At 41.9% G+C, this 26,657-nt stretch overlaps 1 protein-coding gene across 1 annotated transcript in view; it reads right to left on the reverse strand.

The window, feature by feature from the left end:
• thsd7ba (thrombospondin, type I, domain containing 7Ba) overlaps positions 1–26,657 on the reverse strand; it is a 271,757-nt gene that overhangs the window by 64,458 nt on the left and 180,642 nt on the right. The window contains exons 14-15 of the mRNA XM_080456937.1: positions 23,607–23,876; positions 18,310–18,488 (exon numbers count right to left, since the gene is read on the reverse strand). Of these exons, the coding sequence (XP_080313063.1) occupies positions 18,310–18,488; positions 23,607–23,876 (449 nt within the window). The remainder of the gene's footprint in view (positions 1–18,309; positions 18,489–23,606; positions 23,877–26,657) is intronic.

Below are 26,657 nucleotides of genomic sequence, written 5' to 3' on the forward strand. Positions count from 1 at the left end.
CCTGAGCCACTGCCACTCACTACGTGGTACATACTTGGACACAATTCTATCAAAGTGTTGAAAGTGCACAATAAGTCAGCTTCAGACTTAATGACAATTTACCCAAACACACATTATATTTACAAGGACGTCAAAAGACTAAAAAGACTAGTGCAAAAAGGGTGTCGAAACAATGCATACGAATACAATAAAAATCCTGTGCAATGTACTAAACCTCACATTGTGCTAATGTTGTGTATAATTAAGTACAAAAGGTGTTGCTTAGCTCGAAAGTAATTGAACCAAGAGTTTCCAAAACTTTTTTCCAGCGTTGTTGTTGCATCACATTGCATGAAAATGTGGGGCAGCAGCCATGTTTGCTCTGAAACCTTTGGCCACACTATTCTTGTCATTGAAAAGGAACTGTAGAGCCTAATTTATGCTTTGGCGAAACACTTTTTCGCTGAAGCATAAAATAGGCTTACCTGCAGGTCTTACACTTAACTTTATACCCAGTCGGTCACCACAGAATCCCAGCGTATATTGAAATGTGGCTGGTCTGTTTGTTTCCTCGGGTAGAAATTGTGTTTATTGTATGAGTAAGTATAGTGTAGGTGGAGGATGTCAGCACAATAGCTCAACAAGGCACTGGAACACTTTTTACCAAACAAAAAGTTAACTGCTAGAATCCTTTTTCCTCTGTTATGTGCTTATTGTAGGACATTAACTTTGTGCTTACAGTGTGTTGGTGCAGCAGCACTCCTTAATACATAATGCATATGGGAGATTTTCTTTAAGTACAAGTACTTTGTACTTAAGCGCATTTTCCTGGGATCATTTGAAAGGAACTGTACTTAGAGCTGAGATTCAATGGATACAGGTTTTCGTTTGTGTAAAATACACACGCACACTGCGCGTGTGCATGTGTATTTTACACAAACAAAAACACATACACATGCACACACACACAAACACATGCGCGCGTGCGCCCGCGCCCGCGCCCGCACACACACACACACACACACACACACACACACACACACACACACACACACACACACACACACACACAGGCTCCGTTGAAGGGAAAGTAGTATTTTATTGTGAAAAGAAATTGGGCAGGAGACACTTTAAAGGCGAGCCTCCCCGCCCATAAATCTCTCTCATTGTCAGCGTGTGACTAAGACTTCAAACGGATTAGGCCATTACTGTCAGCGGGCCCGCGGACACCACACAAAACAATGGCTCCGCCGAGAGAGACGGAGGAGAGATGGATCCCCGTGTGATTATGTCCTGCAAGGCACTCACGAGGAGACAAGTTCAAATGGGCCGACACATAAAAAGCCAGGCATCAAGAGGACTGCCTGTCTGCCATGAGACAGCTCTCTGGTGGTGTCGGGATTGGGAATGTTCGGAAAGATTTACTTATAAAGCATCAGGCCTGAAATGACTTGATGAAGAGACCAAAGTGGCAGCCACTTCCTTTTTTTGTTTTTGGGGCTTTTTATGCCTTTATTATGGATAGGACAGTACGCTGACAGGAAATGGGGAGAGAGAGATGGGGAGTGACACACAGCAAAGGCCATCGGGATCGACACTCGAACTCGCGACACGTTGTCAGGTAGGCTACTGTCTGTAGGTGCCCGCTACGCCACGTTCAACGAGAGACCAAGCAGCAGCCACTTTCAACCTGGCAACCCTATTGGACATGTCATTATTATAGGCAAAAATTATTAAAAAGAAAAATCAAGAATAGAAAAAAGCCCTATACTAACATTGTAACATACGATGAATAGTGGAATTAACCGATCTAGATGTGCTATTTTCATCGAAGAGATTTGGTATTGACCCCTTGGGTTTCCTGGTCAACTGAAGTACTTAAGTTGACCACTTAAGCCCTACAGTATACTTCATCATATCGTTGTTGTACTGTTAGGATTTAGACGACATTTGTAGAATCCCCAGAAGCAAAGATTTGAGTTAAAAATGTTCGCTTTAAAGATAGTTAGATAGTATAGATAGATATATATTCAAAGATTTGCACCAATTTTCAAGATTAAAAAAAAAAAATGCAGATCTACAAGCTCGTAGCGTGGCACTCGGTCCTGCGCTATGAGCTGAATATAATGTATGGGAGATGCATTTCCCCAGTCAACATAAATGTTGAATGAGTACGGGAAAGGATACCTGAGCTAAAACTAGATTCAGCTATTGACAGTTACAGGCGTATGTGTATTTCCAGCAAGCATTACAAGGATGGAGAGTACAGTAAAAACCACTGAATACATGAATCCCAATGTAAACAGTTTCAATAGCGTATTTTCTCACAACCTTTCACATTCACAGTATAAGCCGCAAACCGTATTTGACCCGCACTGCATCTACTCCTGAGGCCCTTTACCTTTCATAGAAAGACAGCCTGAAAAAGGCCTGAACTTCAAATGTATTCCTTCGAGGACACCAGCTTGTGTCATTTTCATTTCTCCACATTGAGAGCATTGTGAGTTGACACTGAAGGCACGGAGGCCTGACTAGTACCTTCCAAGACTCACACCTGAACACGTTAAAACATCGAAGGCAAATCAAATCAAAGAACCGCTCCTTTCGTTGCCGTTGCATCATCATACGGGAAAAGTACAGACGTACAATGCCCACAGGACAACCTGAAGCAAAAGCTGTGAAAGTACTGGAAATGAAACTAGGTTTATTGTATTAATTCCAAACGAGCTCTACAGGGGACCCCATGCTTATACTGTAAGTACGAACAAAATAAATAAATGTCTAATACAAATCTGTCGTTGGTTGTTGTTTTTTGCTTTTGACCCCATTTTCACCCCAATTTAGTCGTTATGCCAATTCCCCACACACATTTCTGTGTGTTGCCACTGCTGTTGTATCCTACTGGCTCACATGCCAGTGAGGAGCCCCCACCGGGAGGACGTAGAGCCTTCTTACCTATTCCCACCCAACACTCCCTGCTGACAGGTGCCGCCCCCCCCCCCCAGCCCGTAGGAGTAACGTGTAGTGACAATTATCACCCTCCCTGCCCGCCCGGCTGCCGTCCCCCGAACACGGGCCAATAGGCTCTATGCACAGCAGCCATATTGGAAAGAAATTGGGCCTCTTCCTTACTTCCTTGGTAACACCACAGGTGTTACCAATGATTCTAATGAAGGCTCTGTTCCCTTTGGTGTAGCACAGTGGTTCTCAAACCTTTTAATTTCAAGGACCCTCATAACTCTGAGAGTGTACAAATGGAACCAAATGGACCCTTACGGGTCCATTTGGTTCCATTTGTACATTCTCAGAGTTACACACCCGTAAGGGGCCATTTGGAACCCCCTCAAGGAACCATGAGGGTCCCTGGACCACACTTTGAGACCCACTGGTGTAGCGTTTCCAGTGAGTCAACATGCACAATATCAGTACCCTGACTCTGTTTGACCAGAATGGAACAGAGCCTTCAATTAGTATCATTGGTAGCACCTGTGAAGGAAGTAAGAAGTGGCCCAATTTCTTTTCCGATATGGCTGCTGACTGTGCATAGAGCCTATTGTGTTCGTATAGAGACGCTTGACAAAAGTGTGGTATAGGCAACTACTTTACCATTGCGCCACCCGAGCGCATAATACAAATCTGTTGAATATACAGTATTATGCAATCTATTATAAACTCTTGCAGCTTGAGATGCGTGAGCGAGGGTATAGTGTGACGAGACACTATTCCCGCAGCTCGAAAGGCGGAATTCAATCTCAGAAAGCGTCGCATGAGCATGGATAGAGAAATGGGCAGGCGGTAGATGGGGGGGGGGGTAGTGGGGGGTTTAGCGTTTCCGGCGTTTCTACCCTGGTCTGTTCGTTCGCAAGCCTGATGATTGTCCAGGAGAAAGTAGCTATTTAGCAGCCTTCTGCCATGTGTTAGCCTCGTGGTTACAGATCCACTTGCCGAGTGGGCAGCATCTGAAACAATCCATGGATGGCTTTTAGATGATCTTGCAAGCTTTGCTGTTTTTTTCCCTCCCCGCTTGCCACTCAATCAGTTTTGCTATTCTAATTAGCGGATAGGGGCTACAGATAACCTTCGTATTTTGAACTAAACGCTGTGGCCCATCTGGATGACTGGAGGGACGGGAGACAACATTGGATACGCTCCAAAAGAACCACATTCTGTCTCTCTGGCTGGCGTCACTTGAGAGAGAGAGAGAGAGAGAGAGAGAGAAAGAGAGAGAGAGAGAGAGAGAGAGAGAGAGAGGGAGTGGGAGAGAGAGCACTTGAACAACATGCAGATTCACGCCACTTGTAATGCGGAGAGACAGCGTGCCGTTTGGGCCGAGCCTGGAGGGGGCTGAGAAGCGCCGCTCTCTCCAGTAATTACACCTCATTGGCCTCGGCGAGATCTGCCGCCAATTGGCTCCACAAACCTCTCGTTCCATGAAGCACACAGACAAGACGGGAGTTTAAGCACCTGAGCAAATCAAGGTGTAAAACAAAACAAAAACGCAATCAAGCATCTCTCTTATGCTTTAAAGAGAAATTAAATCTAAACCAATTCTACGATAAATTGCATAGGCGCTATATGGCCTGTCTGAAGGCATTAAAATTTTTTCATATCGTCTCTGTCGGGTGGAAACCTCATATGTCCAAAACTGAATATTTTTAGGATTCAAAAGTAACGAAAGTAGCAAATCTACAAGCTCGAAACGCGTCGCTTCGCGCCGTGTTTCGAGCTTGTAGAGCTGTTACTTTTGATGCTTTTGTGTGACGCTGTAGTATGATCAAGTAGGGGCGTTCATTTACGAGAAAACACAAAAAGTTCGAAAATGGAGATAAGAGGTTTCTGCCCGACAGCGACGATATCCATCATTCAAGCTACATAAACCTTCCCTGAATGATTGCAGTATGATAATGCCATGGTTTATATACCAGGCTGTATATTTCGAACGTGACACTAGAGCCCTAGCAAAAGCAACGTGAAGATAATCCCGGAGAATAAAACTTGCACGGAATATGGTTCCTAGCGCACAGCACAGTGTGTCAGATTTGATGGGCTCCTCGTAAACACGGCGAAGTGCTCGGATAAATCCTGAACGGCTGCATCTCTCGAGATGGCAAAAAATTATTTCATTGTATGCAAAGACATTTTAGAGCTGTTATACATGAAGCCTGATGGGGGAAAAAGTGCCGATTTTATTTTTTATCGTTCCTAAAGGAGTACCAATGAATCACTGGAAGTTCTGCCCTTGTGTTTTGGGGTTCTAGGCAACTTCAGAGATCAAAAAAAGAAAAAAGCTGTTATCAAACACTGCCCCTCCACTCCCCCCCCTCCTCATCAGCAGTTCGTTTCCCCGACCACCAGGGCGTGACGCAGGGGGGACTTCTGAACGGCCGAAAATAGGTTGCTTTATTCGGATACAATGCGTGTCACTGCCCGCCCCTGCCGGTTCTCTGAATTTTTATTTTTAAATAGGCTCTGTCATGATTAATTGACCACATATATCAAGTTAAACAACTAAATTATATCCAAACGCTATCTTATTCCGTGCCTCAAAAAATAAGTTTGAGAGTGTTTTAAAGTTTTAAAACCGAAAGTAAAAACACAGCAGAGAAAAAAATGGCTGCCGTTCCATTTTTGTCGGCTGCACTCGGTTCCATTCGGTTTCACTCGAACTCGCCACACGGACACGGACGCGCACGGACGCGCACATGCGTGCGTTTCATTTACGTCCCAGACAGAGCCGGATACCCGGATGTCAAAACATAAATAGTAGGGAAAATACGGATTTCAGAAAGAGGACTGTGTTTCAATGCAGGAAGACACCCCAGCATCATTATATAGTGGCTGATAGAGGGGGAAAAAAGCAAAATATATATATATAAATATTTTTAAATGTAGGCTTAAAGTTACCTAGAATCCCTTTAAGTAAAAGTAGCAATACTGCCATATAAAATACACACGGTTACAAGTAAAAGTCCTGTTTTTTTAAAACCATTTTTTTAAAAATAGCTGAATATAAGCTCACAACGCGCCATGTTGCGACGCGTTTGCCATTTTCTCCGTCCTGTTAAACATTTTCACCTTGAATCGGCAACGCAATGCGGGTATGAAACTGCAATACTAGCGGGATGAGTGGCTTGGACCAGAACGTCTCATTTCTCTCTCTCCCTTGACAGTGCATATGGCAGATGCACCGTTAATTGAGATGACTAATTACATCTCAACAGTTACACTGTGCAGCAGAGAAGGTGGAATAACACATTTACCACAACTCACAACATTTACGATGGTGCGTGAGGTGGGAGTGCAACAGTTCATCAGTTGATTTGAATAAAATAATACATTTAAAACGTATACAAGCTCACAATTCTATACGTTTTTTTTTTTATCAGCTATTTAAATAACAAATAAAACATAGGGCTTGGATGGTTATAAGACCTGGAACGTATCTGTGTCATTTTAGATTTCTTTGGCTATTCAAAAATAGCAGATATACAAGCTCATAGCACAGCACCGAGCTTGTAGATCTGCTATTTTTGAAAAATCATGAATATTGGTGCAAATCTTTGAATATATACATATTTTAAAGCGAACAAATGTAACTCAAATCTTTGCTTCTGGGGGTGCCTGGAACAAAATATTTTGAGATGGGGGTCCGTGGCCAAATACATATCATTTTGGGGGTCCTTGACATGAAAAAGATTGAGAACCACTGATATAGAAACACAAGTATTTTCTGTCAGGATTTAGAAGACATTTGTAGAATCGGCCTCAGGCCTTAATGGGTTAAAGAGACTAATCGATTTAGTCCATTATGAAAAAAATTCAAATAAAATATCTTTCTGTGCACGGGTGCCATGCACCTAAAATAGCAGATGCACAAGAGCTCACAGCAAGTCAGCTATTTTCGGTGTGCGACGCCCGCGCACCAACCAAGTACAGATCAGGCGTCAGAGAGGCCATGCGGCTAATGAAGAGAGGTTCATACCTCAGATCAAAAACATTCATCTCTCCCCATGGCCCCATGGGGAGAGATGAATGGATGAACGGTGAATGAACCTAAAGGTTAGAGGAGTGCACTCGTAGCCGCCGGGAGGTTCCCCGATTCGTTTCTCCCGACCGGCAGGAAAAATCTGTGTGGGGAAGTGATTGGCCAGAATGGCCACCACTCACACCTCCCCCAACACCGCTGAATAACCCTTGAGCAAGGCACTGCAGTGGTGTAAAGTAACAAAGTACATGTACTCAAGTACTGTACTTTAGTACAATTTTGAGGTATTTTTACTTTACTGGAGTATTTCCATTTTTACTCCACTACAATTATTTGAAAACTTTAGTTACTTTGTAGATTTGTATTATTATTACAAAACATACATTAACCACTTCAGCGTTGCATTGTGAGCTTGTAGATCTGCTATTTTCAAAAGATTTTTAAACATTTGAAAACTTCTGCATTATGAGTACTTTCTACTTTTGGTACTTTCAGTACATTTTGATACGAATACTTTTGTACTTTTATTAAGTATTAAATTAAGTACATTTTTTATTCTGGACTTTTACTTGTAACAGAGTATTTCTTCATTGCAATATTCATACTTTTACTTGATGTGAGTACTTTTTCCACCACTGAACCCCCAACTGCTCCAGTGGAGCTACTCAGTGGCCAACAGTATGAGACTGTGTGGTTGTACTGGTCAGCTCCCATGGGTTTTAATGTGTGTGTCTATTTGCAGGGCGTTGCTGAAAACAAGCACTTGTGCTCAGCTACTACCCTGGGTAGATAAAATAAGGAATAAATATCTCTATGTGCCATTCACATGAAACAACAACACCCGCACCATCATCAATTTGCCATCAAGGCGGTTCATCTCGTTTGCCCCGGGCCGGTTCACGGACGATTTTCCATGCTGGAGCAAACACTCGGAAGCAACATGAGAGGCATAAATGGAAACCGTATTGATTTTGTTGTCTTCCGTAAATAGGAGGATGTGATGGTAGACAGGACTCGGGGGAGGGCGTAATGTTAGGAGCGCTGTTTGTCAGACGGATACAAACACAGCAGTGAGTGGGGAGACTATCTGTGAATATCTCCACCCCAATTACTGTACGTAATGAGTGTTGAGTGGATGAAATTAGCGGTGGCTGCCAATGCTTTTAGGTAGAGCCTGACCCATGCCAGATTTTTGGCTTCGGTGTCAGAGAGTCCTAGACCACAGATTACCAATGTTTTGACATATGTAATTAAAAAAAATGTTTTTTATTTTATTTAACCACTTTTAGAGGGACAGCGAGATCCTCCTCCGGCACTTTTAAGCCCTATTAAAATATATATCAATAGCAGATCTACAAGCTCACAACACGTTGCGTTGTGACGGGTTGTGAGCTTGTAGATCTTTAGATCTTTGATATTCTTGAAAATGTTAAAATAAAACTTTTGAAAGTTCTCACCTACTGAAAGTGGGTACAAATCGGAATACATGAGTTCCCTCCACTACATGTTATTCTCTCTTCGCTATTTTTACTCTTCCTTTGACTGCATGCTGAGAGCCTGCACAAACAACAATTTCACCCACTTTTACCATGTACTGTGATGTGACAATAAAGTTAGATTGATTGATTGATTATTGCTGTCAAACACTTCTGTGTTTCTAAAAAAAGAAACTAAACAAAAACAAACAAGAGATGTGGAAAAGTGGTTGCATATAAATTGGCTTGGCAGGTTGCGATGTTTGCAATGAGTATTTCTAATAATCGCCTTCTTACTGTCAGCTTTCGCACCAACTCTGTCCTGCTGAGGAGTGCAAGGGCAGGCCAGGACGGAAACTTCCAAAATATAACTGAGTGCTCTAGAAAGACTTTTTATCAAGCACCCTGTGAACAGTGTATTTACAAGCTTCAATATATATCTCTCCTCCAAAGTCAGCAACAGTATCAATAATATACCATTCGGAAGCCTTCATTTGTACGAAACCGCAAAATACAAAATACACATAAGATAAAGAAATCCAGATAAGATTCTGACATAAAATATTGTCTTTTTCCCAAAACAATGTCAGTTTCTTTTCAATAGAGTACATTGTGGAGGGCGTAAAAATTGCAGATATATCTGCAATAATTTTTTTATCGTGAAAATGTGTGCAAATCTTCTTTGAATATATATTCTTTTAAGCGAACATTTGTAACTCAAATCTTTGCTTCTAGTGGGGGTCCCTGGAACAAAATATTTTGAGATGGGGGACCGCGGACAAATTCATATCATTTTGGGGGTCCTTGACATGAAACAGTTTGAGCACCACTGATGTTACAGCACATCGAGAGAATACTGATGCAGAGCTGATTTGTATGTAATGCTTTTTGGTTCAATTTTGGTTCAAGTGGCCCCAGGCTAACCATGCCAGCTAACTACCATCACAAGACCAACGTGTGCACATGCCGCGCCGCGCGCGCGCACACACACACACACACACACACACACACACACACACACACACACACACACACACACACACACACACACACACACACACACACACACACACACACACACACACACACACACGACAGCCCTCCAACAATGGCCATATGGCAGAGAAGCGCTGAGGGTGGACAGGAAGAATGTTCTCCACATGATAGGGCCGGTGTGGAGCGGAGCAGAGGGCCCCAGGCGCTAACAGAGAGGGAAATAACTATCTATCTGGCTGAGGCACTTGCTGGCAAGTCTACAGGGGACAATGACACTGTCTGTTGCAACTCATGGAAATACGTGCACAATACATTCCGGTGTCACATTCCATTTGCGGAAGCCAGCCCGATATAGTTGAGTAAATATCATTTCATATCAAGTCTGTCTATGCATATCGTTGCTGTCGGGGCAGAAACCTCTCATCTCCATATTTTAACTTTGTGTGTGTTTTTTTCCCCGTAAATTAACGCCCCCAACTTGATCATACTACAGTGTCACACAAAAGCATCAAAAGTAGCAGATCTGCAAGCTCTAAACGCGGTGCGAAGCGACGCGTTTCGAGCTTTTGAATTTGAATCCTGAAAAGTAACTGTTTTGGACAATTTTATTTGTATAGCACATTAAAAAAAAAAGGCAATTCAATGTGCTTTACACAGAGAACATCAAGCAAAGGAAACTTAATTATACAATGACATTAGGACGCATGAGAACAAAATATGTAAATAATAATAATAACAAAAAAAGAAAAGTAACTCAATCAAAGACAGCAGCAAACAGAAAGGTCTTTAGTTGCGTTTTAAAATAAATAAGAGTGGCAGCAGACCTGGTATGACCTGATATGGCACAAGATCTGAAATGTATTTCGGCCCTAAACATTTGTTTTGCTTTATAGACCAATGGTAGTATTTTGGAATCAATTCTTTAACACACAGGGAGCCAGTGTAAGGATTTAAGAATTGGAGTGATATGCTCCACTTTCTTGGTATTAATAAGGACTTGAGCAGCAGCGTTCTGATTGATTTTTCAGAGAAACCTGTAGAGACACCCTTAAAGTAGTCAGTGCCTGGAGTTTTTCTAGATCCTGCTGAGACATAAGTCCTTTAACCTGTGCTACATTTTTGAGGTGATAGTAGGCTGACTTAAATTCAGGTCTGAGTCCACAAGTAAGACGCGCGAACGCTGGAAGCGAACGCAGCTCGAAAATATTGTGTATTTACGGACTTGTAATCCGTGTTATTTCACCGTGATGGGGAGAGAACATTGACATTGTGTGTGTGCGTGTGTGTGTGTGCGTGTGTGTGCGTGTGTGTGTGTGTGTGTGTGTGTGTGTGTGTGTGTGTGTGTGTGTGTGTGTGTGTGTTTGTGTGTGTGTGTGTGTGTGTGTGTGTGTGTGTTTTGCAGGCTGTCGTGCATTTTAATCAGAGCATTGTCTACATTCCTGCACTCTGGCGGCTGCACACAGGCAGTGCACGCACACAGAGACGCAGACACACACACACACACACAACCCGAGCACGGTTTCATAGTAAGCTGCACTTGGGCGGTGCGTTCGCAATGACTACACCAAGGTTTTTGACTTGGCTAGAGGTTTTTAACATTACCCATTGGAGCTGGGAGCTGACTTTTAATCTGTCTTGTACATCTGTTGTTTTTTTTTAAATGTCTGAAAAATATCGAAAATGTATGTTTAATTTTGTTGAGTTAATTTTGTTGACTAAGACTAAGACCTTAGACTAGACAATTTCAGATGACTAAAATAGGACTAAATCCGGTGACTAAATGGTGTCTAAGACTAAGACTAAATCAGAATTTGCTGTCAAAATGAACACTGGTATTTAGGTACCAAGCTGTGTTAATTCTCTTCTCTCTCTCTCTCTCTCTCTCTCTCTTGCTCTCTCGACCGTGTAACGGCAGGATGAATTTCCTCTCTGTCAGACCGGTCATTTTCTGGCGGCTGCTAGACGGGAAACATCTGCCTGCAGGAGAGCGGGGCGAGATGGCGACCAAAGTGCAGGTCACAGTGTGATGATAAGAGAGGCTGAGCTCTGGTGAGAGGTGAGGCTCGCCATCAGTAATGATTCATCTCACATCCAAGCTCCAAACCTCAGCGACACCAAGGCCTGCTTGCTGCCTTGCCTGATATACACCCTTGCATGATTTTTGTTTAGTTTTTTTCCCGCACCTTAACCTATGTCCTTAGCATAATCATCAGTGGTGGAAGAACGACTCAGATATTTTACTTAAATAAAAGTAGCAATACCACAATATAAAAATACTCTGTTACAAGTAAAAGGCCTGTGTGAAAAATGTTACTTGAGTAAAAGTACAAAAGTATTGGCATCAAAATATACGTACAGTAAAGTACCAATAGTAAAAGTACTAGAATGAAAATAGCAGATCTACAATAGTAAAATGAAAATAGCAGATCTACAATAGTAAAAGTATTAAACTGAAAATAGCAGATCTACAAGCTCACAACGCGGCGCGATGCGACGCGTTGTGAGCTTGCAGATCGGCTATTTTCAAATAGCCTATGTATAAAATAGGGCTAAAGTGGTTTATGTATGTTTTATAACATGATCATTTATGTCTGCAAAGTAACTAGTAACTAAGGTTTTAAATAATTGTAGTGGAGTAAAAGTACAATATTTGCCTCTGAGGTGTAGTGGAAAATTGGAAATACTTTAGTAAAGTAAGAGTACCTCAAAATTGTACTTAAATACAGTACAGTACTTGAGTAAATGTAATTAGTTAATTTACACCTGCATATCATGTAGGCTTGCAGTATGTATCTGCTGCTATGCTCATGCACCTTTATGTCTTACCTCAGGTACTTACCGTAGCTTATGTCTTACCTCAGGTAGCCTACTTACCACACCGGATAGATATACAGTACTATGTGTAATGTGTAGATAATGTGTTTGTTTTTATTGATCTCTCTCCCTCTCTTCCCCCTGCCACCCTTATTCTTCTTCTTCCCTTTCTTTTATGGAAATAACAAAAAACGATGGAGCTTGCACAACAATTAATTTCACCCACTGTTCTACATCTGTAAACCTGTGATGTGTCAATAAAGTTGATTCTGATTCTGTTTCCAAAAGGAAGAGTAGATTATGGCGATTAGGGCGGTTCAACACTGCTTCTAGACTAGATCAGTTAGTCTGATAAGCACTTAAGCCCTATTTTATAATTTGTTGTATAGACCAATTATTTGTTTACTAACATTGAGACTGGACGCACAGGTGATTGTTTCACGCAATCAATTCCCAACCTGTTGTTTCGGGGTGCGCTGGTTTCAGCACACCCCAACCCCCTCTTGTGTGTTGGCCAGTGAGGCGCGTCCTAGCGAGACCTGACAGAATGGGTTTCATTGCGCGCATACTGGTTCTTATCAGTGTGACGTCGTCTGTTAAGGGGTCTATAATGGTGTCACACAAAAATAACTCACAACAAACCATACTGTAGTACATGGGTTCCCAAACTTTTCAGCCCGCGACCCCAAAATAAGGCGGCCATTGACTCGCGACCCCACCTAAACCTGGAGGTAATTTATGCACATAAACTTGCACGTTCGGTGCGCATTTGAAATGTATTAAAATTGTAAAATGTACTATTTGTAATAATTTTAGGTTGTATTTCATCCATTCTGTTGAATAAAAAAAAATTAAATATATATATATATATATATATATATATTTTTTTTTTTTTTTTTTTTTTTTTTTTATGACCCAAAATAATTTCGCGACCCCACCGTCAGTCTCCCGCGACCCCAAGTGGGGTCGCGACCCCAACTTTGGGAACCCATGCTGTAGTAGTAATCTCTGTCTTTCTGAACACATTCTTCTCCTCAGTGGGTTGAGCAATTAATCTGAACTTGCACATGGGGATTGACCATTAGCCTATGGAGACAGCCTCAAACACCATGTTTCACTTTCCCCAAATTAAATTATTTGTGAATTCTGCAGAATTTGGAAGTTACTGAGCATGCACAGGCTCTGTTGCGGTTATGGTCCCAAAGGCTATGGTATGGGATCGGCTTTGTTGTCACGGTTACGGTCGCAGCCAGTGGGTGGACTTAGGTTTGGGAGTACAGAGTATATATTGTACATTCACACAGAGAATAACGACAGCAGTACAGACAGCGCTAAATCTATAAAGAACTTTGAGTTAGGAGCCGTGTCCACACGATGCGTTTTAGTGCTTCGGATATCATGTCCACCGCGCTCGCACTGCAGAACGTTTATTCACAAGTGCAATGATCGCATGAACATCATGTTATTTGCACAAGTAGCTTAGCTGCCTGAGACAATGTAAGCATGGATGGACTTCTCATGGTTGTGTTATAACGACTTAGGACTCAGCGTCAGATAAATGACCGGGCTGTTACACACAGCCATGATCTAATGAGCAGCCTCCTCTCCTAAAGTTTAACTAAGCATGTACTGTGTACCAGCGGTGGGAAAAGTACTCAAATGTTTTACTTAAGTAAAAGTATCAATACTGCTATGTGAGCTTGTAGATCGGCTATTTTCAAATAGAGCTAGGAATAAAATTGTAGTGGAGTAAAAAGTACAATATTTGGAGTAGAAGTAAAAGTATAGACAATTGGAAATACTCCAGTAAGTAAAAATACCTCAAAATTGTACTTAAGTACAGTACTTGAGTAAATGTACTTAGTTACTTTACACCACTGCTGTGTACACAGCGAATAGTCTGCAAATACTTTGAGTGCGCACATATATATATATATATTGTGGAGTCTCGCCTTAATACCCCCGATCAGGTGAGAGTTTATACAGGGCCAGGCAAAACAGTGACGTCAGAGCTCAGCACCTCGGACAGCGCCACTGTCTTTGCCAAGTCCTTGATGGAAGGTACGTGTGGCTGGCTCTCCTTCCTGAAGGACAGCCTCATTGTGAGCTTGGAGGTCCATTTAGCTGTTCTTATCAATGATGAACAAAACCTCCTAACTCCACTTTTTGCTTTATTTTTGTCATTTCCTGAAAAAATGAACATTTTGGAGTTGGTTTCTGCCGGACAGCATATATATATATATATATATATATATATATATATATATATATATATATTATTATCCTATTATTATTATCCTATGGTACAGTTCAGCTGCGTGACATTATGAGTGGCCTCTCTATGCCTTCTCTACTAGTAGAGGTTACAGACCGAGCCACTCTATGTCTATTGAACTTGAGAAGAAGTTTTAGTACCTGTCCCGCCTGTCCTACATCTTGGGACAGATGCGTCTCAAACTAAAAGGTAATTTCCGGCCCTGTTAACAACAATGAGTGCTCATCTACCCCTCTGGATAAATCCATGAGGATATTAGCCGAAGCCATCCAGCCTTGATTCGGGGTGGAGTGGGTTATTATTACTGCGCACTACAACAGGGGGCACATAAAGCTTGTTAGCAGGCACTTAACCATCCGTACACAGATCTCCACATGAACATGCTGGAGTATATTTCTCTCGTCTCATCTGCATACTGACCTCTACAGTTCTAAAGTGTCCTTTTGGGCTCGTTCAAGCGTACAGGCGGCATTCATAAAACAATTCCCCCCCTCTTTAATCCATTAAGACCGGGAACGCATCTGTGAAGAAGAATAGCAGATAAACAAGGTGCCGCGCTATGAGCTTGTAGATCTGCTATTTTTGAAAAAATGTTGATGAAAATGTGTGCAAATCTTTGAATATCAATATGCATTTTTAACTCAAATCTTTGTTTATGGGGGTCCCTGGAACAAAATATTAGATGGGGGGGTCTGCGGACAAACACGTATCATTTTGGGTGGTCCTTGACATGAAAAAAGTTTGAGAACCACTGATATTATAGCAACATACGTTTTGTTTTGTTTTCAAAATAACTGTTAAGATTTAGAAGACATTTGTAGAATCCCCAAAAGCAAAGATTTGAGTTAAAAATGTTAAAAAAATATATATTCAAAGATTTGGAAAATTTCCAAGATTTTTCAAAAATAGCAGATCTACAAGCTCAATCTGCTATTTTTGAATATTCAAAGAAATCTTAAATATGACACAGATGCGTTCCCGGTCTTAATGGGTTAAAGCATGACCCCGCAGGAGATGTGCTGTCACAAAATATTCAGAGCAAGGAGATAAAACCCTAACTATACGGAATATCAAAAGACTCCCATCTGTCCACTTTTCCATTTTTCTGCCTTGCTTTTTTCTTTATTTAACCTCTCTGCGTGCACGTCAAAAGGAGAGGGCTCAACATGTCTGGCAAGCTCAATGGATTCGGTCTGGTCCAAGAACTGCAAAGAGCAAATGGGAATGCCCAGGAGTCCCACCAACTGATGGGTAATAAACCTTGACTTTGAAATGTGACCAGACTGCGATAACTCCAGTCTGTCTCCTTAACCATAAACGACCACACACACGCTCGCGCACACGCGCGCACACACGCCCGCACACACAATGGAAGAGGAATATATGCCACAAGCAAACTGGAGATGCCTGAAAAATGAACATACTAAGTACATGCATTGAAATAATTTCACTAATGAAACAGTGGACTGGACACTATATTCAAAAACTTTCGAAATTGTTATTCCCCCCCCCCCACTGAAAATAGCAGATCTACAAGCTCACATCGTGATGCATCGTGAGCTTTTAGATCTGCTATTTTCAATGTTATATCAACAAATGTTTGCCTATGCCCAAAATAGAGATGCCAATCCGGGAACGCATCTGTGTCATTTTAAGATTTCTTTGGCTATTAAAAAAAAAAGCGGATCTACAAGCTCATAGCTATGAGCTTGTAGATCTGCTTGTCTTTTTTTTGCTTCTGGGGCTCCCTGGAACAAAACGTTTTGAGATGGGGGTCCGCAGCCAAATACATCTAAAAATGTTTTCTAAATCTTAACAGTATGTTGCTATATCAGTGGTGCTCCAAATTTTCCATGTCAAGGACCGCCAAAATGATATGTATTTGGCCGCGGACTCAAAATGATGTTGTTCCAGGGACCCCCAGAAGCACAGATCGGAGTTAAACATTTTCGCTTTAAAAAAAAGTGCAGATCTACAAGCTTGTATATCTGCTATTTTTGAATAGCCAAAGAAATCTAAAAATGACAACGATACTTTCCCGTCCTTAATGGGTTAATGTATCTTGACTCTTGAGCACAGAGTGGTCAAGGCAAATACAGGTGCAGTATTGTGCAAACGAACAAGAGTGGAGAGAGGATTCATAATGGATTGAAAGGTTGTCCTCGTCTGCATGCGTTGGCCGCTAACGAATGCAGAGCCACAACTAGTTTTATTGTGAAAATGCTATAAAATAGGTGATTTTTTCTCTTCTCATTAATTATTTCTATAGACATTGCTACAGACCAGAAAACAATCAGTAAGGCCGACGGAAGAGGAGATTGGGTTTAACTCTTTGCTTCTGTTGTGACTCTATATGGAAATATATATATAATAAATGGACTATTCTAACAGAGTATACTATATTTGAGTGGATGTAAAGAAAAATACATTAAACATCTCAAACTAAGGTCCAGTTGAATTCCCCTCTCGTATATAAATAGAAAAACTGAATCTATTATAAAAGCTAAAAAGTCGACCTCAGAGACGGTAAGAACCCTTTATTGAACAAACACTCTATAGCAGTGATTACTATCTGGATATAGAAATGTAACTTTTTCACAAAATACTTTTTGTTTTAACCATAAAGTATCACTTACGCTACCTTTAACTTCGGGCCTCGCAATTGTAGTCCATTTCCACCAACTCTCTCAGTCTTTACTTACAAGCTGCAAAAGCGATCCAAGGTCTAAAACGGTGGTTCTCAAACATTTTCATGTCGAGGAACCCCACATAAACAAGTATTTGGCCTCGGAAAAGATTAGAATGTTTTTTTAAACGTTTAAAAAATTCCACTTTTTTTCCCCAAGATTTTTTGAAAATAGCTGATCTATACGTTCACAACGTGGCGCAATGCGACGTGTTGTGAGCTTGTAGATCTGCTATTTTAAAATAGCCGATTTATATAGATTTATCAATTTCTAATCAATTGAGCAATTATTTTGGATTTCTTGTCCACCTTTGGAGTTACATCATGGCATGGTTACTACACAATCCAAACCTCTTTTTTGACCTAATTTGACCTTTTTTTAAGGATCCTTTTCATATGTCTGTGTGTTGAAGTGAACGGGGACTAACGACCCATGAGGGAGGGAAAAGGGTTTGGGGATTGTTGAGTGTTGTTTTGTGTCAAGTCCAACTCAAAGTTAATTTGACCATCCCTGTCTCTATGTTGGGTGTGAAATGTTATGTCGGGCGTGAATAGTTTTGTACTGTATTGTCTGTATTTGTATGTAGAAAACAAAAAGGCATACAGTAAGTACTGTATTATGCTTTTTCTATAATTGCTGAATACAAATAATACCGGGAAATCATCTGTCATTATCCATTATTTTATACTCTGGCTATTCAAAATAGCATATATACAAGCTCATAGCGCGACACCGAGTGCCGCACTATGAGCTTGTAGATCTGCTTTTTTTTAAAAACCATGACAATTTGTGCAAATATTAGATTTTTTTTTGCGGACATTTGTAACTCAAATCTTTGAATATATATATATATTTTTAAGCGAACATTTGTAACTCAAATCTTTGCTTCTGGCGGTACCTGGAACTAAATATTTTGAGATGGGGGTCCGCGGTCAAATACATATCATTTTGGGGGTCCTTGACATGACAAACTTTGAGCACCAGGATTTAGAAGACATTTTGTAGAATCGGCCTCAGGTCTTAATGGGGTTAAAAAAGGCCCCCTGGACTTTGAGAGAACCAGCTGGTCTTTAAAACACAGAGTAATAGTTTCCTCACCTGGTTCTTCAGGTCCAGCTTGGGGCACGGCCGGCCCCCGTTGAAGGCCTTCTCCCTCAGCCACTTGGACCGGATCTTCAGACCGCTGCCACAGGAGGCGCTGCAGGGCCACCAGGCCGACCAGTCGCTCAGCTTACAGTCCAGGGGACAGGCCATGTGGCACGTCTCCACCAGGTACCCTGGAATCAGCAGTGATGGACATTATAACCAAGTATATTCACTTCAGGATCCTAACGAGAGTGCGTAAGCACGGCCATATAACACCATATCCTATTTTCACTGCAATGGCTCCCCGTCTCAGCCAGGATCCACTACAAGGTCTTACTAATCACCCACAACTGCATAAATGGACATGCCCCTCCCTACCTACAGAAATTAATTAAGCCCCCACAAACCTCCACCCGCACCCTCAGATCTATACGAGCAGATTCCTCCTCGATGTCCCTGGTACAAATCTACGTACTATGGGGACCGCGCCTGTGGAACAGCCTCCCTATTGACCTGAGATCACCACAGACCCTGGTCTCTCTTAAAATAGGCCTGAAAACGTTCTGTTTTTGAACCCTGCTTTTTTTTAACCTTATATGATTGATGATGTGTTTTACCATGTGGCACTCTGAGATTCCTTGTGAATGAAAAGTGCATTACAAATAAAATGTATTATCATTTATTATTACTTCAGTTTAGCTCATGAGCTTGTAGATCAGCAATTTTTAAAAACAATTTTAACCCACTGACCATCTGTGTCATTTTAAGATTTCTTGGCTATTCAAAAATAGCAGATATACAATAGCGCTATGAGCTTGTAGATCTGCTATTTTTGAAAAATCGTGAAAATGTATGTAAATCTATATATCTTTTTTTTAAATTAAAACCTTTGCTCCTGGGGGTCCCTGGAACTAAATATTTTGAGATGGGCGTCAGCGGCCAAATACATATCTAAAAATGTTTTCTAAATCCTAACAGTATGTTGCTATATCAGTGGTGCTCCAACTTTTCCATGTCAAGGACCCCCGAAATGATGTATTTGGTCGCGGACCCCCATCTCAAAATATTTTGTACCAGGGACCCCCAGAAGCGCAGATCAGAGTTAAAAATGTTCGCTTTAAAACATACACGTATTCAAAGATTTGCACAAATTGGTGGTAGGGCATTCCACATGTTGGTGGCATAATAGTAGAATTAATTCATCCCTATCCTTTTGCCCGAATCTGGGGGGGAATGAGATCAGTGGAGCTCCCTCTGGTGTTGTACCCATGGGCGTTTCTCACTCTTTTGAAGGAGCTCTGTGATTTATGCACGACACAAAGGGGAATATCCACCTATAACTCCTTTTCATTCTGGAACATTTTAAAATAATATATAGCATTACTAAAGGTGTTTGGATGCAGATGAAAACAAACAAAAGGAATTCTGGGAAAAGCTTACATAGGACGTTATGAGGAACAAGAGGGGGGGCTTTTTCACCTGAAATCTAGCTCAATACATAATGGAAAACCACTCCAGTGATTGAAGCAGACGTAGAAAAAAACACATTGAGCTTGATGGATACAAATTAAGTCAAGTCATTATGTTCCTACTCGGTCTAGGCCTGGTTCCACTCTTCTCCCTGGGATAAAGAGCTATATAACGACACCAGTTAAAAGGCTTCCCATGCGAGAGAATGATGTACCCTGAGCTATTCAAAGCCCATCACTATCCCTGATCGGTCTGCCTTCCTCGTCTCTACCGCTTCATAAAACGCTCAATTTTTGTGTTAAAGACGAACTGAGACGGCTGCCGTGTTACGTTGGTCAGATGGGTGGCCCCCAAGCGGGCCCTGATCCAGAAAAGGTTGGGAACCACTGGCTTAGACCTTTTATTATCTATTTATATAGTATGCTGCCATTGGGTCATCTCATTCTCATTCATGTAGATCTCATTACTTTTGCTATGTTTGCTATTTTAATCCTGAAAAGTAACAGTTTTGGCGACAATAGCCATAATTGGATGTCTAACAAAATCTTTGTGGCTGAATGCGAATAAGGCCGAGATATGTTGCCCTATCACTGGAAAAAATCTTGGGAGTTATTTTCAATAACAATCTAACCTTGGACAAATAAATAGATTATTAAATCCTTTGTGCAATCGTGTTTCTTTCACCTTAGGCAAATTATTATAAAGATTATTGCAATTCCCTTTGTCTGTCATTAAAAAAAAAGTATCTCAATGTCCCTCAGGTGATCCAGAAGTTTAACTGGCACTAAACAATGAATCACACCTATATCCTTGAATCTCTCTACTGGCTTACTGTGTAATGGAGAATCGATTAAAACATCATGTATTGATTACTTTTAAAGCACTGATGGGTCTGGCCCCTAGCTACTGTACATACTGTATCTGACCATCTGACTCCATATGTCCCCCACCCCCTTCACAGAGGGGGGGGGGGGCTTTTGCAAAATGCCTGCAGACTCTGCATACAGCACATAGTCAGTATGGTGTACAGATATGTATTTATACGTTTATTTGGGAGGGACAGCACATACTAATGAACACCACACATACAATGCATATGTAAATACGCCGGATTTAGCAAGAATGCTAATTTCCATCCGTAGTCCCCAAACAGAAAACAAGCAACATTACAAAAAGAACACATATAAACATTACTAAAAGGGTAGAAACAGAAGAGAACATTTGTCCAAATCTTTGAATATATATTTTTTAAAGCAAATATTTTTGTATCAGGGACCTCCAGAAGCAAAGATTTGAGTTAAAAATGTTCCCTTAAAAAAAAAAATTGCAGATCTACAAGCTCGTAGATCCGAGTGTCTCTATACGAACAAAATTGGCCCATGTTCAGGGGGAGGGAAGCCGGGGCGGGGAAGGTGATATTTGTCATTACACGTTACTCCTACAGTATACGGGCTGGGGGCGGCAACCTGTCAGCGGGGGGACTGGGTGGGAGGAGTAGGACAAAGGCCCCGCGTCCTCTACATTCATCTCACCTGTCCTGTCCCTTATTAGATCATCCTTGTAATTATCCAATCACATTCTACAGCATCTTCACTCGCTTTACGTTTTCCTCCGTTTCATTTCGCCTCAGGCAGAATGGTTTTCCACCTCATTTGTGTGATCGTGGAGAGCCTCCCCTCACGGTGCCATCACTGTTTGTTTTTCCTACACTCTGACTTCTGTTGCCGAAATGTATTCTTCCTTGACGACAGTTTTTTAGCTTGAAGATTTTGTACCTTCTGGCTCTGCTTGGATTTAAAATAAATACTGTTTGTTTGCCTGAACTTGTATCCTGCCTACAGACTGTCATCACACCATGCATTTGTACTTTGCAGTCAGGTAGACTTTTTTGGAATAAATAGACCATTATAGACCAATATAATTAGTTATTTAACTACATGAACCCCTCCTATTCAGGGGGGGGGACATTAGCCAAAAAGGGCCGATCTACGTACAGTACCTGTTTATTTTGTGTGGATGTTTCTGTTTGTAGGAAAATAGGGAAGAGCCTCATAATTGTTTGGGTCATAACTATGTGCTTCACAATAGATATATTTGAAACAAAGATAGCCGATCTACAAGCTCACAACGCATCGCAACCACAGCACATTGTGAGATTGTAGATCTGCTATTAGGCGAATACATTTGGTGTAGAGGGGGAAAAATGTAACGCAGACCGTTTTACTAAGAATAAAGGGTTTAAGGGTGGTTCATAAAAAGATTATCCACGGACACATTTCTACAGACACAGTGATGACCCCTGGAAATGAGCTGTGGTCTAAAGTAACCAAGTGCATTTACTCAAGTACTGTACTTACAGGCATACTAGGTAACGTTTTCAACAAAACTAAAGTTAAATTGTATATCTTTTGTGAGTGGCAAAAGTTTCACTACACCCACTCCATGAATTTCACCCCCGGAAGGCTTTTATTTATATATTTTCTATTGAACGTGGACTGGGGGGACTTTCCCGGGAAAATGACGTTCCTGGCCAACGTCATGACGTCGTGGCCGACGTCCTGGCCGACGTCATGACGTCGGCCAGGAAATACCGCAACGGTTTCCTGTTTGGCCAGGAACTACCGCGCTAATAACAAAAAGGAACCTCACGCTGATTTCAAGAGAATGTAGGATTGGAAGATCGAAAAAGAATAGAAAAAGAAAGCTGTGGGCGCTGGGGGCGTGTTCTCTCCTCCGCGTCATCAGTGCCCATACCCTAGGTGGGGTTGGTGAAAGGGCCTTTCTGTGTGGAGTTTGCATGTTCTCCCCGTGTCTCCTAGGGTAGGTACCCTCAACCGTTGCGGTATTTCCTGGCCGACGTCATGACGTCGGCCAGGAAATACCGCAACGGTTTCCTGTTTGGCCAGGAACTACCGCGCTAATAACAAAAAGGAACCTCACGCTGATTTCAAGAGAATGTAGGATTGGAAGATCGAAAAAGAATAGAAAAAGAAAGCTGTGGGCGCTGGGGGCGTGTTCTCTCCTCCGCATCATCAGTGCCCATACCCTAGGTGGGGTTGGTGAAAGGGCCTTTCTGTGTGGAGTTTGCATGTTCTCCCCGTGTCTCCTAGGGTAGGTACCCTCACAAAAACATGCAGTAATCCTGGTCACTATACTGCCTCCCCCTGGCCAGCCGGGGCGCCTGATGGAGGGGAAGGGAACTGGTTGGAATAACGTGTTCCTTCCACGCGCTACGTCCTACCAGGGAAACTCTCCCCTGTCAGGTGACAAGAAGGTCAGTTGGCTCTCATGCATTGAAGGAGGCATGAGCTCGGCCCTGGCCTCCCTAGGTTGGCAGAGGGAAGGTAGTGCCCAGGATTACATAGATAATTGGCACTGGGTGTAAAAAATAGGGTTACAAAATCGCGGGATAAAAATTTAGAGGAAAAAAAAGATCGCTTTTTGAAACGCTTCCGGCTTCCGGTGAAAACGAATGGAATTCTGGGTAATCGAGGACTACGGAAATTGTATGCAGTGACGGTAGTGACCAGCAGAGGTTGCTAAAAATCGTTATTTGTGATTCTGCATTGTACAACTTTAAGTAAAATTTTGAGGTATTTTTTACTTTACTGGAGTATTTCAAAATTTCAATACTTTTACCTCTACTCCACTACATCTCAGAGGCAAATATTGTTCTTTTACTCTGTGATGCGACGCATTGTGAGCTTGTACTCGAGTATCATTTTTATTCCGGACTTTTACTTGTAACAGAGTATTTCTACATTGCAATATTGATACTTTTACTTAAGTAAGAAATGTGAGTACTTTTTTCCACCACTGGAAATGAGGCATTACAGTACCTGAGTCGCTACAGAGAGCGGGGCTGACCAGGTGTCCCTGCTGGTCCACACAGGCCACGGCCCTGTAGCGCAGGCCCTGGCCACACTCCTTCACCTCCCGCTGGCTCCTCCAGCCCTGCAGGGAGCCCGGCGCCGGGGGGTCCGCCAGGATGCAGGAGGACCAGTTGCCGTACGGCTGGGACAGGAACTCATCGAGGCAGGGACAGGCCTCCGTCTCCACCAGCGGATGCAGCTCCTCGTTCAGGCAGCGTTCCTTCTTCTTGCTGCGGCCTGAGAGAAAGAGACGAGACCAAAATAATGGATTTTCAACCGTTTTCAACTTGGCGCTCCTTGTCATTATGGGAAAAAGTTTCATACTTTGCTCATGACGCGTCGCATCGTAATGTGTTGCTGTGTGACTGTGAGCTTGTAGATCAGCCATTTTTCACAGCACAACGAAGGGTTAAGAATCAAGGTTTTATTTGTTACTACTCTCATACAGGTACAAGAAGCGAAATGCAATCGTGTGAGTTCCACAAAGCACTTCTTGAGGACACACTACATAGTGACTGCACCTGTTTCATGTAACACTATATTTATTTGCACCTGTGACATTGTAATGTGATTCAAATGTTTGTTATAGTTTTTCATTATGTATGTGTTTTAAATGCTGTGATCAGGGCGTCCTTGAAAAAGAGAGCTAGCTCTCAATGGGCTTCCCTGAATAAATAAAGGAAACCGAAAGAAAGAACTTGTAGACTGTGCTACAAGAACAATAGTAGACAATAGTAATACAATACAATACAAAAGGGAGAAACTAAGGTAAGATAAGAATAAAACAAATATGAAGAGGCTTTCAGCAGTATCCACATGATCATAGCATAGCATAAGGGCAGGGAGAAAAAAAAGTATTCAGTATAAATGTACAATGAGACATAAATGTGCACTAAGGCATATGTAGCTGTAGAAAAATATGTGCATTGCTATAGCAGAGACACTTACTATAGCAGCAGTAGTAACAGTATAGTCACAATAGTAGTCACATCAACATGTCAAATGTGCGAGATACCTACTATGTATCTATTTAAAGCCTATATTAAATAGGCGTAACAGGTAAAGTTTGTAGCTGATGTGTAACTTCAAAAATAGTCAAATCTGGGACGGATTAACCCCCGCGCGGGCCCCTGGGCCAATAACATTGTAGGGCCCTATCCCCACATATGACATCAGTCGTCTATGTATGACTCCAAATTTTCTGCAAGGCACAATCAGAGTGTAGAATAGAGAGTAACGTCGCGCTTTGATCTCGCCGCAAAGCGGGCTGCTATGGGCTATAGTTCCAAACATTGGAACTATCTCATTGAGATAGACAGAGCACTTCCGCATTCCATTCTTACGATGGGAGTCAACGCTAGTGTCGTAACTCTCATATACGGCTCTGGGCACAATCACAGCCCATTGACTTCCATTATACAATTAAAGTTCCATTTTTGATTTAGTATAAAACTAAATAAATAAATAAAAACATTAGTGGAGGTACTTCTGTGCCCTATTGGCAGCATGCTTACGAAGTGCAGTGGTTTGTGATTGTGAGATTAGCTCTGGACGGAGACACACAGACTCTCATAGACTATAGTATTATATAACAAGTTTGGTCTCTTGCAGATGCAGAGCCACGTACCCTGAAAAAAATCAACAACTAGAGATTAAAGTGAAGACTAAACTGGCACCCTGTCAAAGGGAGAAGAATCTCGGGGAAGTAACACTATTTATTCACAGTCAGAATTCACCCGCGTTTGGCTGATCCTCACTTTGTCTTTCAAAAAGCATCTCTCGTGCCCATGCTGTGTGGACGTGCAGAGAGACAGATATGGAGCGTATGATTATGAGAGCGCTGACTGAAGATGTGTCCTCAGGGGACCCCAGAGGTGTTATCTGTATTAAATCATAAAAAATATATCCCTGAAAGGAAACAGAGGCGCATATTGCGCACACACTATGTGGTTTGCTCTAAAGGTTTCAGTTGAAATAATAGGGTTTTTTTTTCTGGGTCATGTCACTTCCTGTGTAACCCAGGTGCGGCAGATTATTTTTGTTTAATTGAATGAGAATTGTATGTGTAGGCCTATGCTGAACGTGTAGACAAAGGCACACTTTTTCCAAGGCTTTCATTTTGGGGGAAGACATGACGAGTTATCATGAAGACGAGAGGAGTGGGAATTTGCTGCCTAACTCGCATAAGCTCTTTTCTCTCACTCCAACTCTTTTTGGTTGACCTTTCCTTTGTTCCATTTTCTCCATTTCGTTCTTTTTTCATATTTTTTTTCAGTCATGATTTCTTGCCGGCACAGCCTATTTTCCATTACTATTGATGGCCAGGGCCACATTGTCTGAGCCTTTTATTTCAAGTGTATGACAGCGGAGGAGAAATGGTCACCTAGCCAAACATCTAGCACATGCTGCTGTATAGCATAAACGCTCCTTATCTGGGCTCTAATGAGGAGCCAAATGAATGCATTTCACACTAAAGAGGCGCTATCAGAGAGCCTATTAATGCCTCTCAACAGACTTCACTTCTGTGTACTTATAATTAGTCCTGTCCATTTCATTTGACGTGTATTATTAGCTTTGCGGCTGAATACGCTATAGCGAGCTGAAGAAAACATGGTGTTCCTTGCAGGCATTGTCACTCCCCGTCTCCCTGAGTTAGAACACACATGCACACACGCACGCACGCACGTACACACACACACACACACACACACACACACACACACACACACACACACACACACACACACACACACACACACACACACACACACACACACACACACACACACACACACACACACACATGCACACACGCGCACACACAATTTTTGTATTACTATACTTGAGTGTTATGCAGATCTACAAGCTTGTAGATCTGCTATTTTAGGTGCACGATACAGGGGTGCAACTAAGATATAATCAGGAATAGCTCCAACCCCAACTCCTAAACCTAACCTCTACATGTCTAATCCTAACCTTAACCTGAATCTTTTCCATAAAACAACAATTTCCCATTTA

Source organism: Gymnoscopelus braueri (genome assembly GCF_963280865.1).
Source record: "Gymnoscopelus braueri genome assembly, chromosome: 18".
NCBI lineage: Eukaryota > Metazoa > Chordata > Actinopteri > Myctophiformes > Myctophidae > Gymnoscopelus > Gymnoscopelus braueri.